Consider the following 17805-nt stretch of genomic DNA (forward strand, 5'->3'; position numbering starts at 1 on the left):
AGTCTGAGCTTTGATACCATTGCCGTCATCACATTGATAGTCGCGTTTCGCGTAACGACTCAACCGAGGTTGACACTGATCTCAAGTACAAATTGAATTTCATCAAGTCGTGCGCGCGTTATCACAAAGTAGGCAAATAAATTTCCGAATGAAGAGTCACTGATAAATGGAGCAGCAGTGAGCTACCATATAAAGTACAATTCAACGCGAAGAATGGGGGGAAATTATTAGGGCTCAACCCAGGTAATTTGATGATCTACTGCTCACCGGGATTCTTTTTACTGAGTGTTTGTTTTGGATTTCGCAGTCTCAGATGTGGAAGCATTCCCAGTGTAGTTGACTGTCCTTGCCAGCCCCCCGAGACCCCTTAACGCGAACCCAACCCCACTCAAGATGCCGCCTGCGACTTGGAGTACCGCCCCGACCGCCTGGAAAGGCACTGTCAACAATGTCAACAAGCCATCTAAAATCCCTCCCAATATGTTATCACGGTCTTTCGGATCAGCCATCCTGAACTTCTCCGCTTTTTCCCTCCAGTCATTATCGTTCCCTTCTGGATCCGGATGACTAGTGGCAACGTGTTCCATAGCGGCAGCTACCCTCTCTGCATCTTGTTGCGATGCTCTTCCCTCCCTTGCTCGACCCTGATACCATGTTATTTGACGCTCGAGATTCAGTAACGAGGTTTTGTATTCGACCTCTTTTGGAGATGCCTCACGGGGACGATTGGCTGGAGATGGGTCGACATGGGGTGGTGGCGAAAAGGGAACTAGTGCATTACTGGTGCCGGAAGAGATTCCGTTGTCGTCTTGGGGAGGCGTATGGCGTTTTCTGGGTTTTTTCATGTTGGTCAAGGTAGAGAAGGGGGTTTTGGTAGGGAAAGCCTTTCCAAACTTTCGAGTTATTAAAGGAAATGCACGACTCTTGCGCAGCACGAGTTAAGTACGAGATCGGACATTAGACGTTGACACGGACACTTCTGGGAAGGTTCTTCTGACGAAAACGGTCAAAGATAACAAAACCATTACCTTTCCACGATCGAGATGGATGCGAATCATGTCAGCTGAGTGTTTAACGCCCATACTTGCACAAAGGCATACATACGTAAATTGGGGTGTGTTCTCCGCTTCTCGCAGTTTCTGGCTTTTTCTGAGTCTGATAGACATCGATTTTGTTATTTTTAGACTCATGCGAAAGTTTAGGAAATTTGTAGCCGATTAAGAGCGTCGACATCATCATACGCTATAAGCCCACCTATTTAATAGGTTTAGTGGGTGTGAAAGATATGCAACGGTTGACCAGGATACTGCGAAAGCAAGGAGCGGTTTCTTTTGAGCCACCGTTGAGTGTATAATTTAATACGATGACTCAACTCAACTCAACGAACTCGGGTAAGTTGATGGTTTATTACTCCCTTGTATTCTTTCTACTGCTGCATGTCTGGTGTGGTTTTTTTAGATGCGAATGAGTCTCCAGTGTAACTTAATATCCTCGCCACCCTCTCAGCGTTTTCAAAGGCCAACCGAAACCCATCCGGAATCACGCCTGTAGCGTGAATCGTTACCACAATCATGTATAACAACGGCCTCAACAATACCAAAAACATTGAAAATCCCTTGTAATAAGTATGCCATCGCAGTCCTTCGGATCGGCCTTTCTTAACTTTTTAGTTCCCTCCTTCCAGTAAAACCTCGGTATGACTATCGGCAACGTTGTCCATGGACTCAGCCGCCTCTGCATCTTGTTCTGATGCTCCGCCCTCGCTTACATGAATTGTTCTGGTAGGACATCGTTCGACGCTTGAGGCCCTGTAACAAAGTTTTTTATTTAAGCTCTTGTTACCGGTGGCGAGGATGGTTGACCGTGTTTTGAACACCACGGCAGTCATTTAGTTGATAATGTCCCGCGTGATGACTCAAGATAGAACCGGAATTCAAGTACAATGAAAAACCATCAAATTGGAATTCATATGGCACGCGGCACACTATCACAAAGCTAGGCATACACAGTTTCCGAGATGGAGAGTCCCTTTCATTGTCTCACGGATGAACGGAATGGCCCGCTTCCAAGCTACCATCGACCAAATAAGCTACCGCGAAGAATGGCGGAAAATTAATAGGGCTCAACGCAGGTCATTCGATGGTCTAGTACTCACTTATGTTCTGTTTATTGCGTGTTTGATGTGTTTTTCCTAGATGCCTTAGCTTCTTCATCATCCGCCCAAGACTTTTGAAAATCAACCCGAGCCCCTCCAGGATCTCGCCCGACATCTGCAACACCGCCCCAAGCAGGAGGATCGGCGATGTCAACAGTATCAAGCAACCTTTTAACATCCCTTCTAATATTCCGTCGCGGTCCTTCGGGTCAGCTCTCCTGAACATTTTCGCTTTTCCGTTCCAGTAAGATTTTACTCTTGGATCTGGATGGCTATCGCCGATCTTAGCCATGGCCTCAGCCATCCTCTCTGCATCCAGTTCTGATGCTCCACCCTCTCTTACGCGACCCTGGTATGATATCGTCTGACGCTCGAGACTCTGTAATGAGTTTTTCAAATCAACCTCTTGTTGTAGAGATGCTTCTTGAGGAAGATTGGTTGGAGTTGGATGTTCCTTGATGTCAGAAAGTGGTAGAGCGAGAACCGATGAATCATTGGGTTCGGTGGAGAGCCCGTTATCGTACGACGGAGGAGCACCGGGTTTGATCATCTTGTCGAGGTGAAGGTTTGTGGGGGAAAGGCCTTGCCCGACTATCGAGCTATTAAAGAAATCACTGCTGGTGACAAGTACATATCCGTAAGGCTGTCACCGTTGGTTTTTTTGTTCTTGGAATTATGTCCCCAGGGTAACTGACGATGACTGCGTATCCGCAGCTCGGCTTCGGTCTTCTACAGCACGAGTTCAAATACATTTTCAGGAGTTAACACAATGGATGACGGTTCTTCTGACAAAACTGATAAAATTGATCAAACGATACTAAAAATGTTACCTTTCCGCAGTCGAGAAGAATGTGTATCACGCTGGTCATGTTGTTCAATATCAATACTAACCCAAACGTTTATGTCGAAAGGGGTATGTTCTCCATATCTCGCAATTTGCTGTAATACGCGAGGTTCACAAAAGATCCAGGTCGATTCAGAGCGTCATCAGGTTTTTGAATGTCGCGGCGTTTCTCATCTGAACTTCGCGACTAATTGACTGGATTGTCGGCCGGAGTAATAAACGTGCAAAGGTTAACTAGGGTACTACCAAAGCAAAAAGCGGCCCCTTTTTCAGCTACCATCCGGAGTACAATCTCACGCGAAAACCTGGGAATAATCGATACAACCCGGCTGTGTAATTTCATGGTTTTTATTTACCCACTTCCGGCAACTTTGTTAACGAAAACGTTTGCCAGTTTCTAACGTTCGCGCGTCCCACTCCTCCCGTCTCTCTTGCATCATTACTTCTGTCGCCTTGACTATTGGTTCTACATGCGACTTTGACTGGACACGAAACCTGGATTAACACTGGTCTCAAGTACAACTTAATTATCATCAAATCGGAGTCTATATGTTGTCCGACACGTTATTACAAGGCTAGGCATATACAATGTCCACGACAAAGAGCCAATACCACAGTCTCACCGACGGAAGGAACGGCCGCTTGTTGAGCTATCATCCAGAGTATAATATGATACAAAGACTTGGGGGGAAATCAATACCACTTGACTGGGGTAATTTTATGATCGAGCACTCACTTTCTAATACGCGTTTGGTTTGGGTTTCAACGAGTTTCCAGTATAACTCAGTTTCTTCGTCAACCGCCCTGCACCCTTAAAGGCCGACCCAAACCCACCGAAGATCGTGCCTGTGGCCCAAAATGCCGCCCCAAGTATGTATAACGGCGACGTCAATAATATCAAGAGACCTTTAGCGATTGATTTTAATGCTCCATCACGTCCCTTTGGATCGGCCTTTCTGAACTTTCTAGCTTTTTTCTTCCATTGGGCTTTCACTTTCGGATTTGGATGGCAGTTTGCGACGTTTTCCATGGCTATAGCCACCCTCTCTACATCTTGTTCCGATGCTCCGCCAGACTCGGTTGCGTGATTCTGGTATGATATCATTTGGTGTTCGAGGTTCCGTAATGAGGCTTGCCATGCGATTTCTTGTAGTGTTTGGGCCTCACGAGGAGGACTGGGTAGAGGTGGACGTTCCTGAGCATCATCGGATGGTGGTGAGATTATGGTGGCCGTGGTTTCGGTGGATAATCTGTTGTTGTGCGGGGGAGGAGTACTGGGTTTGAACATGCTGGTCAAAATGATGGGCCTTCTTCGTGGAGGGAAAATTTTCTTTCGATCTTCGAGTTATTAAAGGGACTGTTGGCGTCATGTTACATCTATAGGCAAGCATCATTGTGCATCGTTATATTTTTATTCTTACTCTAATTTGGACTACCATCAGCCTTCGGTACCTCGGTCATGGCCAGTAATTTGGTGCTTTGTCTCCTCTCAGCTACACTTCTCACGAAAGATAAAATTACACCATATACTCAGTTTTCTTTCGAGCGAGCATGGCTAATTGTTTTCATAATTGAATAAACTACTACATGATCACTGATAGTTCGTGCCCCCAGAGTTTACCTGTACCTATGATCACCTGCCTATGCGCAACAGCTAAGGCATCAGCATCCCGCAGTACAAGTTTAAAACTAGTACAGGGCTGGATTTCAGGGTTTAGGACACGGATGAGTAGCAGACAAAGGTTCTACCGCATTTAGATCTGTATTTAAAATAGTTGAAAGTGATATCCGAAACTGCCGCCTTTCCGCTGTCGGGACGAATGACGGTCACATATTGCCGTGTTCTTGAGTTATCAATGCCTATATTTGCTCAAAGCCTCAAACGCATGTGTAGACAGATGGTTGTTAATCCTCGTAACTCACAATTTATTTATTCTAATCTGATAGACTTCCGGGACACCTGAAAAGTTCAAGAGAGTCATGCTTGGGAGGTGGTAGGAACCTGAACATGACTGAATGATATATATGTGACAAAGGTAAAGTCTAGACTAGAGTACTACAAAAGCAAGAAGCGATTTTTCACCGACAGAGGGAACAGTCGCTTGCTGAGTGGTTGCACTACCATCCAGAATAAAACTTCTTATTTAATACGCAGGCATGGGAAAATATCAATACCACTCAACCAAAGAATCAAATAATCTACAACTCACTTGTTACATGAATTTTGGTTTGAGTTTCAACGAGTTCCCAGTATAACTTAGTTTCTTCGTCAACCGCCCAGCACCCTTAAAGGTCGACCCAATCCCATCTAAAATCGCGCCTGTGGCCCAAAATGCTGCTCCAATCACATAGAAAGGCGATGTCAACAATATCAAGTAACCTTTGCCGATTGATTTGAAAGCCCCATCGCGTTTCTTCGGATCAGTTTTTCTGAACTTTTTAGCTTTCTTCTTCCATTGGGCTTTCACTTTGGGATTTGGATGGCAGTTGGCGACGTTCTCCATGGCTATAGCCACTCTCTCTATATCTTGTTCTGATACTCCACTAGACTCGGTTGTATGATTCTGGTATGATATCATTTGGTGTTCGAGGTTTCGTAATGAGGCTTGCCATGCGACTTCTTGTAGCGTATGTGTCCCATGAGGCGGATTGGGTAGAGGTGGATGTTCTTGAGCATCGGATGACGGTGAGATGACGGTGGCTGTGGTTTCAGTGGAGGATCTGTTGGTGTGCGGGGGAGGACAACTGGGTTTGAACATGCCGGTCAAAGTGATGGGCTTTTTTCGCGGAGGGGAAAGATCTCTCGCAACTTTCGAAGTATTAAAGGGATTGTTGTTGGCGTCAAGTTTACATCTATAGGGCAAGTATCATTGTGCAATGTGCATCGTTTTATTTTTATTTGGACTACCATCAGCCTTCGGTACCTCGGTCATGGTCAGTAATTCGGTCTTTTGTATGAATATCTCTCCTCTCAACTACACTTCTTCTCTTAAAAGACAAATAAATTACCATATACCCATTTTTCTTTCGAGTGAGCACGGCCAAAGGTGATAAGAGCCTTCATAACTGACCAAACTACTAATATAATTCGTGCCCTCAGAGTTTACCCGTACCCATGATCACCTGCGCATGCGAAATCAGCCAAGGCACCAGCATCAGTTTTCCGCAGTAAAAGTTTAAATTAATACAGACTGGATTTCAGGGCTTAGAGGCTGATAGGAGAAAGAGGCTTTACCCCATATAGACTCTCTGTATCCAAAATAGGTCAATGTGATACCCGAAATTGCCGGCTTTCCGCTGCCCGGGACGAATGACGGTTCGAACGTTCAACGTTCACGCATCACGTTGGTTGAGTTATCAATGCCTATATTTGCCCAAACGCACAGTGTGTAGACAGACGGGGTTAATCCCTGTATCTCGCGGTTTAGGTATTCTGAGTTCTGACACTGACTCCCGGGATACCCGAAAGTTCACTGACTTGACAGAGAGTCCTGCTTGGGCGGTGATAAGAACCTAAACGTAACTGATTGATATATAAAGGTAGACTGGAGTACTAGCACAAAAAGCAAGAAACGATTTTTCACCGACGGAGGGTATGGCCACTTGCTGAGCTACTAATCTGATACGATGACTTGCAAATTAAAAAGTCAGTACCACTCAATGGAATAATAGAAAAAATCTACTACTCACTTTAATACGCGTTTGGTTTGGACTTCAACGAATTCCCATCATTATACCTCACTTTCTTCCTCAACCGCCCAACACCTTCAAAAGCCGACGACCCAAATCTACCAAAAATCGTACCTATAGCCCAAAGTGTAGCTCCAAGTATATAAAACGGTGTCATCAACACTATCATAAACCCTTTCGTAACTGATTTCAATACCCCATCCCGTTTGTTCGAATTTGCTCTTCTGAATTTTTTAGCTTTGTTCTTCCAATAGGATTTTGCTTTAGGGTTTGGGTGGCAGTTGGCGATGTTTTCCATGGCTAGAGCTACCCTTTCTATATCTTGTTCGGATGCTCCGTTAGGAGAGTTGGTTGTGTGGGTTTGGTATGATATCATTTGGAGTTCGAGGTTTTGTAAGGAGATTTGAAATGCGATTTCTTGTTGAGTAGTATTATGTGCCTCATCACGAGGAGGACTGGCCATGGGTGGAGGTGGATATGCTATGGCATCATCGGAGGGTGGTGAGATGGTGGTGGTGGTTGAGGTTTCGATGGATAATCTGGTGTTGTGCGGGAGAGGAGATTTAGTAGTGGGTTTAAACATGGTTGGTTAAAGTGATGGGCTTTTTGTGTCGTGGAGGGAAAGACTTCTTTCGACTTTCTGGTGTTTTTAAATGGATTTGAAGTTTTACATCTGTAAGGCAAATATCATGATTGTGTTGCGATCTTTTTTATTTGTTGGGTCTCATATCAGCCTCCCTCCCGTTGACATGATCAGTAGTTTTGGTACATCTGACGGTAGGGCAAGCATCATTATGTTGCGATCTTTTTATTTTTATATGGACTACTATCATGATCTGTAGTTAGTTTGATATATCTCTCCTCTCAATCGCATTTGGACTTCATATCATGCCACACATCCCGGCCGTGAAATTAGCGTAAAAGCTAGCGTAACTTACACCGACAGCGCAAGACCAGCGTAAACTAGCGATCGGCATCCGCACTCGATTTTGATGTAGCATAAAACTTACTTAGTGTAAGAACTCATGTTAATTAGAAAGGATGTTGAAACCGTGCATTGGACGAGTGGAGCCCCATTCCCTCATAAAAATATACAACACGGGCAAAATGCCTTCGCTAGCGTACCTATACCAACGGCAGCGGATCCAACTCTAGCGAAAGGCAGCGTAAATTTCTCTCCGGCGGCGTAGACGGCAGCTTAAACCTAGCGTAAAAATCACCCACTGTGTGCATGACCTACGTCAGTGTAAGGGAGCCGAATGCTAGCGTAAACATACACCAGTCTACGCTTCGGCTTTCTTTCGAGCGAGCATAAATTGACTAGTAGTGCCACGAAAGCAACTTTACAAATACAACCAACAAGAACACAGCAAAGACAACAAAGAAAACGAAAGAAAGAAAACACAGGCATCAAAACACAAAAATCAATTACACGTGGTATCAGGAACATCCCAAAGTCCATAAACACCCCTTCTCGACTATACACACACAAAAAGTCAACTCATCAGCACTAGAGGAACAACTAATAAAACGCACCGAATAGGCACATTTACTTGGAGAATTGAAAGTGTGACCAAACATGATTTGAGGAGTGGTATTACACATTTCGGCCCAGTTTGATTTGAAGTCGTTGGAATCGTTGAGGTAGCCTTCTAAGCGGGCTTCGTATCTCTGTGAAAAGTGTGAAAAAAATTTGATATTTTGATTTTGGGTTAGGTACTTGCATGAATGCCGGATTGACGTCCGACGCAACCCTTGAGAAGGTGTATGAGGGTTTGAGGTTGAGATGAGGTTATGATGGACTTACGTCGTCTTTGGTTTCGCCCCACCAGGGTTTGCAAGAGGATTCGTCGAAATCGATGTACCAGATACCCATCATTTGACCTCCCTACAATTAACTGTCAGCAATCGTTTGGAGATTGGGATAAGATTACACTTACGTCATGGAGACACTCGGTCGGCAGTACATCTTTTTGGTGGATACGAAGGGGAGTTTCCATGCAAGCTGTATATGGATCCCAAGATATCGGAGCATATTCGAGGGGGGCACGATAACGAGCCGTGCCATACCGCACACAAGGCTCATCATCCGATAGCAAAGGACCCCATTTGATGAGTCGACGCTGACGTTCTCGGTCTTCGTCTTCTCGTTTTTGACGTTCCTGCTCCCAACGCCGACGTTCTTCCAACAATTCCCTACGTCCCTCTTCGATTTTCTCTTCTTCATACTGGATACTACGACGGAGTCGGACGAGTTTGATGTGATCTGAATGCCAAGCTCGTTGCATTGCCTCTTTCTCTTGGTCTAACCGTTTCATCGTGGCATGATGTTCATGGATTTCATGTTCTTGGGTGAGACGGATTTGGTTGAGAGCGTAGCGATAGGCATCGATGTCGTGTTGTTGTTCTAGACGTAATTCGGCAAGGGTATCTTGAAACAGATCCACTTCATGTTGTTGTTCTCGACGTAATTCAGCAAGAGTGTCTTGAAACTGGTCGATTTCGTGTTGGTGTTGTTCACGGAGAGCCTCAAGGGTATCTTGAAACAGATCCACTTCATGCTGTTGTTCTCGACGTAATTCAGCAAGAGTGTCTTGAAACTGATCAATTTCGTGTTGGTGTTGTTCACGGAGACCCTCAAGGTCTTTTTCTACTTGATATTTTTCACTTGCCCACTCGTGGCGAATTCGTTCGCGCTCTTTTGGGTCGTAGAGAGACCCATCGAGGTTCTGAGTGCTTTTGAAACACATGAAACCGAGTAAGAGGGCAAAGATGAAGATGAGGATGCCGCGTTTGAGGCCTGCGGGACATGACGGAACATCGTCGTCGTCGGTGTTGCCGAGCAAGGGAGAACGGTCGTGGGCAGGCATGGGAGCACCGGGTGAGTGGTGTGGGAAATTGGCGCCGAGTGCTGCGAGCACCGCTTTTCGCACTGGTTTTTTGGCTCTAAAGCACCGCGGTGGCAGGCCTCCACCCTTTCACTCTCCTTCCATGCTCGCCCTTTCTCTCGCTGCTCTCCTCCTTCCCGTTCTCGACGTCCGTGCTGACCCCGTACACATCGACCTTGTCAAACGTGCACCCCTCAACCACGACGCCGCCTACTACCACAATGTCGCAGAAGGCGTACGCGCAAAGTATGGCTACTCGATGACAAGACGAGGTGTCCACGGTGTGGTTCAGCGGGCCAGCACAGGCAACCTACCTATCCTCAATCAGGTCAGTTTCTTCGCCACATCTCCTTCAACACTCTCTCATCTTGACATCCAGAACCGAGATGCCAGTTATCTTGGGGCTGTAACCGTGGGCACACCGTGAGTTCTCTCAATTGTTCTCTCCCCCCTTTCATGTCGTGCCAAGCATCCCTTGGCAAACAATCAGGGAGAGGGGTGGGGGAAATCGTTTGACCTATTGCTGACTTGCTGATTTGTTATAGTCCCCAGACCTTTGATGTCGTCTTGGATACCGGTTCCTCTGACCTTTGGATCGCCGACACCTCGTGCCGCACATGCCCGACCAGCGCCCGCCTCTATGACGCCTCTAAATCCTCTTCCAATCAACCGAGCGCCAATGGCCAGACGACAACGATCCGCTATGGTTCCGGACAGGTCTCGGGCTCGGTTGCTCAGGACACTGTTTCAATGGCTGGCTTTACCATCCCGAGCCAAACTTTCTGTGAGTGGCTCTACGTATCTTACAAACCCTAATCTAACGCCACTCTAGTACAAGCTGATGAGGTATCGAGAAGTCTCGTCGATTCCGAGTTGTCTGGCATCATGGGCCTTGCGTTCGACACCATTTCCAGCACACGATCTACACCGTTCTGGCAGGCCCTTGCCCAGAACGGCGAACTCGCAACTCAGGAAATGGGTTTCTGGTTGACTAGGGCCGGTAATGTTCAAGGTTCGAACAGCGTCGTACCTGGAGGAGTTTTTACTCTTGGAGGAATCAACTCGACCTTTATCAACGGTGATATTGATTTTGTGGACTTGGTTGCGGACCCTCAGCCTTCTTTCTGGCTCCTGCCCCTGACAGGTAGATCTTTCAAGCTAACACAACGTGTCAATGCTCATTTACATCCTCGCAGATGCCATTGTTCAAGGTCAATCCATTCAAATTTCTGCCGGCCTTTCTGCTATCGACACTGGTACGACTCTGATTGGTGGCCCAACCGACGAAGTGACCAGGATCTGGAGTGCTGTACCGGGATCCCAGGAAGTAGGTCCCGATATGCCTGGTTTCTGGACTTTCCGTACGTGCTTCTCGCGAGGAAGTCTGCCAGTTTACTGACCTGTATATAGCTTGCGACACGCAAATAGAAGTCTCCCTGTCCTTTGGCTCCAAATCGTGGTCAATCAATCCATCCGACATGAACCTTGGTGCTACTGACACACAAGGTCGGCGCTGCGTCGGAGGGGTTTTCGACCTCGGCCTGGGCAGTAATATTGAAAGCGGCAACTCTGGTAATCCGCAGTGGGTCATCGGTGATGTCTTCTTGGTGAGCTTTTTGTGCTGTTGGTTTGTACTTGATACTTATCCCTCTTGAACTCAGAAAAACGTCTACTCGGTCTTCCGTGCGAGCCCCCCTTCCATCGGTTTCGCGCAATTGTCTGAAGCCGCTGGAGGATCAGGTGCGGCATTTTTATCTTCCTCGCCACTTTATTCGACTGACGTATTTCCGCAGGCCCGGGATCAACGGCAACTGGTTCGGGTGGTGCCGGTACTGGCTCAAGTAAGCAGACGTCCTTTGTTCTTGATTCGATACTGACGCCACTTTGTAGACGATGCGACCATGCACGCCTCTGCTGAGACTGTGATGACTTTGATTTCTGTTTTATCTGCTGGACTTTTATCTGTCTTGGCTGGAGTGATATAAAGCTGCTCTCGTTCTGAACATTTACTTAGGGTACCTACTAAACACTGAACATGTACTGACTTAATTTACTCATGATCGGACATTCACGTGATTCAGTCGCGTCGATGGTGCGCGTGTCCCGAAAAGGAAACTGCGTGTTCTCCTACTCACAAATGGCGCGAAGAAAGGCCGTCCCGCGTGTCGCCAGCCCCAAGAGCGAGTCCTCGTCGATTTTGTCTGTTGATGCCAGCGTCAAGCGATATACTTTGACCGACCCTCCCATGTCTCAGCCACTAGACCAGAACATGCCACTCCTCTCTTCTAATCACGACGACACCATGAACCACCCACAGATCTCGGCTACCATGCGTACTGCTGCTACTGCAGAGTATAACCACGAAGATACTTACGAACAACGACAACACGAAGAGGCGGTGATACGAGAGTATAAACCGTACACACCTGGGCAATACCTCGAGCCTATTATTACGGGAGAGACGCTGGACTTGAACGAATTCATGTCGGAAGACGAGGTACCTACGCCTACTTCTCAACAACCCTCACGACTGCGATACGAGCATATCCCTGAACAGCAACCACCACCACCACCACCACCACCACAACCACAATATTTACAACCTACACCTCCCTCTTCCGATTATCACAGTTCAGATTTCTATTCACATTCGAATTCATCTTCTGGACATACTTATGTTCCTTATAACAACACCTCTGAAGTTATGCTCGTAGGATCCGATATTGATCATTTTCAACATGATGCCGAGGCTGCGGCTTATACTAGTGGAACGGTTTATTCGACAACAACAACGTCGACGTCACCTTATCGACATTCAAGACGTTCTAGGTCTCCGACACCTGCTGTTGATGATGAAGATTATTATATTGTTGGAAGTGAAAGTATACATTATACTGGTGTACATGATGATCCCGAAAAAGGTTTGTTCCAAGATCAATATCCAGATTACTTTCCTACCGGACACGAAACCACAACAACAACAACAATCCTATACGATCCTCAACCACCCACACCTACATCCCAACAAACCTCTTTACCCGAAACACCTTTAGATACTCAACATTTTGGTCCGGCACCTTCGGGAAGAGCTATAAGACGACATAAGACGAAGAAGAGGGTGGTTTTGACGAATGGGAATTTGGTGGTGAATTTGGAGGTACCGCCGAGGTTGGTTTTGCCGAGGAGGGGGATGGGGGAGATGATGAAGACGAGGTATATGGCTGTGACTTGTGATCCGGATGAGTTTGAGAGGAATGGGTTTTTTTTGAGACAGAATGAGAGTGGGAGGAGGACGGAGTTGTTGATTATGATTACGATGTATAATGTGAGTTTTTCTTTTTGATTCTGGGGATTTTTGTTGATGTGTTGGTGATAGGAAGATGAAGTTTTGTTTTGTCGGACGTTGTATGGTGTGATGCGAAATATTTCGCATTTATGTACACGTAAGAATTCACAAACCTGGGGTCCAAACGCTTGGGAAAAGGTAAAACCCTTCTCACCTCTCACAAACCATTCTCAACCCAGTAACCTCAAATTCCAACCAGGTCGTAGTATGCATCATAGCCGACGGCCGTAAAAAAATTCATCCACGAGTCCTCGATTGTCTAACTCTCCTCGGGGTCTATCAAGCTGGTGGACACATGAAAAACATGGTGAATGAAAAACAAGTGACGGCACATGTATTTGAATATACGACTTCGTTTGCGTTGGATCCGAATTTACATTTCAAGTTTCCGGATAAGGGGATTGTGCCGACGCAGATTATATTTTGTATGAAGGAGAAGAATCAGAAGAAGATTAATAGTCATAGATGGGGGTTTAATGCTTTTGGAGCTATGCTTCAGGTGAGTATTGGTTTATCTTTTTTTGAGAGAGAGAGAGAGAGAAATTGATTGAGAGAGTGTGTTGGTAGCCGAATGTGTGTGTGTTGTTGGATGTGGGGACGAGGCCGGGGAGTAATAGTATTTATAGGTTGTGGAAGGCTTTTGATTTGAATTCGAATGTGGGAGGGGCTTGTGGAGAGATTTCGGTGTATAAAGGCAAGAATTGGTCGGCGCTTTTGAATCCGTTGGGTACGTTTCAAAAATTCAGAATTATTTCCGCTTGATGTCTAATGCTTCCGCAACTTTTTATTTTTATATAAGTCGCGGCGCAGAATTTTGAGTACAAGATTAGTTGTATTCTGGATAAACCGACGGAAAGTCTGTTTGGATATATCAGTGTATTGGTAGGCATTTTCTTTCTTTGTTGTACTGGGGAGGACATCTTTCTTACGACTGGTTTCGGTTGGTGACAGCCAGGAGCATTTTCAGCGTATAGGTATATCGCGTTACAAAATAATGAGCGGGGACAAGGTCCGCTTGCGTCGTATTTTAAAGGCGAGGTTTTACATGGAAGAGATACCGATATTTTTACTTCTAATATGTGTGAGTCTATCGAGTCAATGGCATTTTGATCGAGCTGATTTGCTTGTAGATCTTGCTGAAGATGTAGGTCAAGAGGGTGTATTCTACTAGGAGATTTTGAAAAATGACGACGTCTCGTTTTTTAGCGTATTCTTTGTTTTGAGCTGGTAGCCAAAGCCAACACAAACTGGTATGCACTTTTTCCTTTTTTTTTTTTTGTCTTTTTCGTTTACCTTACTCGCACTTCTCAAGGGTCCTGAAATATGTTAAAGGTGCAATTGGAGAAACGGATGTTCCGGATTCGTTACCCGAGTTTATTTCTCAGAGACGGAGGTGGTTGAATGGGTCTTTTTTTGCTGCTACTTATGCTATTGCGCATGTTGGACAGATTATGCGGTCGGGACATAGTTTGACGAGGAAAGTTGTGTTGATGGTGGAGACGGTGTATAATATCATTAATTTGATTTTTGCGTGGTTCAGTATTGTGAGTTTCCTTTCTTTTTCTTTTCCTTTCTTGAGTAGTAATTGACTTTTTTGGTGGAAGGGAAACTTTTATCTCTTTTTTGTGAGTTCAGGTTGGTTCCTTCGGATATGGGATCATGATTTGACTGTGTATGATAAGGTTGTTTTGACGTCTTCACTTGAGGATCCGTCTTTCAACCTGAAAGGGATTAAATACTTCAATACGTTTATGCAATATCTCATGGGTTCGATGATAGTAGCAAGTTTTATATTTTCTATGGGGAACCGCCCTGCTGCGTGCGTTTTTTCTGAACTACTTACCTTTCTCTGGAACTATTCATTGATTATTCTTTAGGTCTAAAGCAAAATATAAAACGACCAGTATCGTTTTAGCTATATTGATGCTGTATATGATTATCGGATCTGTGGCATGCGCTATAGAAGCCGCTCGACAGGGAGGAGCTGCGAATTCGATTATGTTGTTGAGTGTATTGGTTACTTATGGCCGTAAGTGATTTTGGAGTTTGATTTCTTGTGGTGTTTGATGATCTGATTTGTGGTTTTGTAGTATATGCTTTGAGCAGTTTATTGGCTTTTGATCCTTGGCATATGATCACCAGTTTTATTCCTTATATATTCCTTTCACCGACTTATATTAATGTTTTGAATGTGTTCGTGATTTCGCGTCGTTGTTCGTTGATGTGGGTTGATTAACGTATCGTTCTTTTTTAGCTATGCGTTCTCCAATCTGGATGATGTGAGCTGGCTTCTGTTCAAGTCCCTGTTTCCGAGCGCTGACAATGTTATTCGTTTATAGATTTCTTGGGGTACAAAGGAGGACAACACTCCTGATACTGACCTTGGCGCTGTGACGCAAGATATCAATTATCAAGTAGATGTAGAGCTCTTTTCAGATACCGCAGATGTCAACTCGGTTTATGAAGAAGCATTGACTAACCTTCGGGATCGAAAACCTGTACCGGGAGCTGATAGAAAACATCGAATGAAGACGGATGCGGAAAAGGAACAAGCTGCTAAAGATTATTATGCGAGTGTTCGTACGAATTTGTTGTTGGCTTGGGTGTTATCGAATGTAAGTCTTTTTTTGGATGGGTTGACCGCATGGCCAAAGTTTTGCGGTTTCTGATTTGGATTCTTTTATGGGTGGCGTTGACAGGGGTTATTGTTGTTGGCTATTCTTGGTGGTGTTTCTGCGACGAATACGTTTGATCGTGATGCTGGGGTGAATAGGACGAAAGGGTATTTGATATTTATCCTTTCGTTTACTGCGATTACGAATTCGGTGGTGCGTGAATTTCTTTGACTCCTTTTTTCATGCTCAATGAGTTGTTTTTGATCAGCGTTTTGGTGGTTCGACATTGTACCTTATGGCTCGATTGATTACTGGATGATCTTTTTTGTCTTGCATTGATCTATATCTGATGTGCTTCTTGGACTTGAGTTTAATTTATGAACTTGTTTTTGCAGTGATCGCGATATATTTGATCGCACTATCATATATCAAGTGTCGTACCAAGCGGGCCGAGCGCATCTTCGATATATATATATATAACGACAAGCCAGTGATATGCCTTGGTATGAATTCTGTGAGAACTTTCTCAAAAGAACTTCTTGCTTCACATAATCGCCACGACGTACTCCGAGTCCAGTGGTAGGCCCCATCGATCCTCCTTCAGGTTTTTCGACAATGAAAAAATTCGCTTGTGTAGCACACTGGCGCAATGGTCATTCGTTCTGCATCCCTTTCCGCAGAATCTCAATCTGTTAATGCTGCTCTGCAAAAGATTGAAGCTGACATCAGTAATTTGGAGGTTTTGCGAATAGAGTTTCGGAGGAGGAAGAACGATTTGGATGCGCTTACGAGTGTGCTTCCGACTGAAACGCTTTCTACGATCTTTGAAGCCGTTTGCGAACTCCCTGAGGGTTCGCCTTATCACCATACATGCTATCCTTTGGTGTTAGCATCCGTTTGCTCTCGTTGGCAAAAAATCGTCTACAGTACACCCTCTCTGTGGCAGGGACTCCAATTACGTCTTTATCATCCTAGTAGGACTTCAAGAATGTCCTTGACGCTATTGCGATCATATGTGCAACGACTCAGAGCACTCCCCCTGTCACTTCGGGTCTCTTGCAATCCGACGGCCAGGCACAAACATTTATCAAGAGCTGATATTGCCCCAGTGGATGATCTTTTTGAGATTATTCTCGAGGAATGTCCTGAAAAGTTGGGGTCATTGGTGTTGAATAACGTCCCACGAGGATGGTGGTCCCTTTTACCTTCTGTCCCCTCTCTTTCAGCCAAATTTCCACGTCTTGAACGACTTGCGTTTTCTTGGTCCGAAAAATATAGAGATCCACCTATAGAGCCGTTTCAAAAACATATGGTACCACGGCTGAAGAACGTCTCGCTTTGCGGAGAGCGTCTTCCCATAAATTTGCCTTGGGATCAGATCACGATTTTGGAGTTGAAGAATATGAACGTGTGGCAGTGCATTAAACTCCTTTCGCAGTGTCCTCTTCTAGAGGAATATCGTTGTCAAGGTGCATTGCTTTCCACGGTTCAAGGTCAGGGATTCGATGTGATGCGTGAGGTCAAGATATATCCTCATATGAAACATGTCTCTTGGCATTTTGGCTTGGTTGGATGGGATATAGTTCTTATGGAGCATGTTCAATTTCCAAACCTACGAACTATGTCTTGGCTCAAGCATTCCTATGGCAGTTCTTTCCTCGACACAGCTGAAAACTTTGGGGGAGTGTCCTATCCGTTAATTCGCCAACGATTCATGTCCAAGCCTCAATCTCTGACGGTATTCAAAGGGTCTCTGTCCCTTTGGTCAATAGAAGAACTGTTCAAAACCCTTCCTCGTACATTGCAAGAATTATATTTGACGGACGGACATGGTACTGCCACCCTGGATACTTTCCGTCTCCTCACTCTGAGCGATGACGAACCAAACACGAACATTTTTCCTAATTTACTCATTCTCAGCACTCCATTTCTCTGTCCTCCTCAGCCAAATGATTGTAACTCAGCTACTGTGGCTTTGAAGATGTTACAATCCAGACGTGAAGGACCTTCTGAAAAATGGAAATTATATCAACGGATTCGGCTTATTCGCTTGATATGTCCTGTTCCGATCATGTATACCGGTTGGGCGGTGCACCTTGATGAGCTGCAACAACTTATTAGGGAAGGATTGGAGGTTGAAGAAGAAGAAAGGCGATTTGAAGGGGCTACTACGTCTGTAGCTACTCGTGTGGGTATCAACCCTCAACACTAAAAAATTCTCGACTGGTTGATTCTTGGGTTTTATGATCGTGTACGTGTATGACTAT

General features: G+C 45.2%; 9 protein-coding genes across 9 annotated transcripts in view; 3 read left to right on the plus strand and 6 right to left on the minus strand.

Annotated features, from left to right (window-relative positions):
* The window catches only part of AGABI2DRAFT_192304 (hypothetical protein), a 1657-nt gene extending 753 nt beyond the window's left edge, over positions 1-904 (minus strand). Inside the window, exons 1-3 of the mRNA XM_006460619.1 lie at positions 782-904; positions 268-730; positions 9-182 (exon numbers count right to left, since the gene is read on the minus strand). Of these exons, the coding sequence (XP_006460682.1) occupies positions 279-730; positions 782-845 (516 nt within the window). The 5' untranslated portion in view covers positions 846-904 and the 3' untranslated portion in view covers positions 9-182; positions 268-278. The remainder of the gene's footprint in view (positions 1-8; positions 183-267; positions 731-781) is intronic.
* A 1083-nt stretch (positions 905-1987) lies between these two features.
* On the minus strand, positions 1988-3024 carry AGABI2DRAFT_142844 (hypothetical protein; the record flags this gene model as incomplete). The annotated part of the gene is made up of 4 exons (XM_006460620.1): positions 1988-2070; positions 2156-2754; positions 2787-2884; positions 2986-3024. 4 exons carry the CDS (start codon positions 3022-3024, stop codon positions 1988-1990), a joined length of 819 nt encoding a protein of 272 aa, XP_006460683.1.
* A 505-nt stretch (positions 3025-3529) lies between these two features.
* AGABI2DRAFT_178148 (hypothetical protein) lies at positions 3530-4302 on the minus strand. Its single transcript, XM_006460621.1, has 2 exons — positions 3736-4302; positions 3530-3680 (listed from the first exon to the last, which is right to left on the minus strand). The coding sequence occupies exon 1, from the start codon at positions 4285-4287 to the stop codon at positions 3739-3741; it is 549 nt and encodes a 182-aa protein (XP_006460684.1). The 5' UTR covers positions 4288-4302; the 3' UTR covers positions 3530-3680; positions 3736-3738.
* Positions 4303-5260: 958 nt separating this feature from the next.
* AGABI2DRAFT_56108 (hypothetical protein) lies at positions 5261-5620 on the minus strand (the record flags this gene model as incomplete). Its single annotated transcript, XM_006460622.1, has 1 exon — positions 5261-5620. A coding segment is annotated over one exon (360 nt), but the record flags the coding sequence as incomplete, so codon positions are not given.
* Positions 5621-6690: 1070 nt separating this feature from the next.
* On the minus strand, positions 6691-7272 carry AGABI2DRAFT_117617 (hypothetical protein; the record flags this gene model as incomplete). Its single annotated transcript, XM_006460623.1, has 1 exon — positions 6691-7272. One exon carries the CDS (start codon positions 7270-7272, stop codon positions 6691-6693), a length of 582 nt encoding a protein of 193 aa, XP_006460686.1.
* Positions 7273-8017: 745 nt separating this feature from the next.
* AGABI2DRAFT_192306 (hypothetical protein) lies at positions 8018-9575 on the minus strand. The gene is made up of 5 exons (XM_006460624.1): positions 8630-9575; positions 8497-8577; positions 8414-8443; positions 8226-8360; positions 8018-8167 (listed from the first exon to the last, which is right to left on the minus strand). Exons 1-5 carry the CDS (start codon positions 9557-9559, stop codon positions 8114-8116), a joined length of 1230 nt encoding a protein of 409 aa, XP_006460687.1. The 5' UTR covers positions 9560-9575; the 3' UTR covers positions 8018-8113.
* A 55-nt stretch (positions 9576-9630) lies between these two features.
* AGABI2DRAFT_192307 (hypothetical protein) lies at positions 9631-11640 on the plus strand. Its single transcript, XM_006460625.1, has 9 exons — positions 9631-9905; positions 9957-10000; positions 10123-10361; positions 10410-10721; positions 10774-10938; positions 10988-11184; positions 11239-11317; positions 11371-11419; positions 11469-11640. The coding sequence occupies exons 1-9, from the start codon at positions 9681-9683 to the stop codon at positions 11560-11562; spliced, it is 1404 nt and encodes a 467-aa protein (XP_006460688.1). The 5' UTR covers positions 9631-9680; the 3' UTR covers positions 11563-11640.
* A 641-nt stretch (positions 11641-12281) lies between these two features.
* On the plus strand, positions 12282-15857 carry AGABI2DRAFT_203819 (glycosyltransferase family 2 protein; the record flags this gene model as incomplete). Its single annotated transcript, XM_006460626.1, has 17 exons — positions 12282-12902; positions 12954-13061; positions 13123-13422; positions 13491-13650; positions 13723-13805; positions 13875-14004; positions 14054-14067; positions 14130-14173; positions 14236-14467; positions 14528-14548; positions 14606-14742; positions 14801-14952; positions 15014-15116; positions 15178-15202; positions 15263-15538; positions 15623-15751; positions 15807-15857. The coding sequence occupies 17 exons, from the start codon at positions 12282-12284 to the stop codon at positions 15855-15857; spliced, it is 2586 nt and encodes an 861-aa protein (XP_006460689.1).
* Positions 15858-16187: 330 nt separating this feature from the next.
* Positions 16188-17750, plus strand: AGABI2DRAFT_117621 (hypothetical protein; the record flags this gene model as incomplete). Its single annotated transcript, XM_006460627.1, has 1 exon — positions 16188-17750. One exon carries the CDS (start codon positions 16188-16190, stop codon positions 17748-17750), a length of 1563 nt encoding a protein of 520 aa, XP_006460690.1.
* Between the last annotated feature and the right edge of the window lie 55 nt (positions 17751-17805).

The sequence above is a fragment of the Agaricus bisporus genome, assembly GCF_000300575.1.
Source record: "Agaricus bisporus var. bisporus H97 unplaced genomic scaffold AGABI2scaffold_5, whole genome shotgun sequence".
NCBI lineage: Eukaryota > Fungi > Basidiomycota > Agaricomycetes > Agaricales > Agaricaceae > Agaricus > Agaricus bisporus.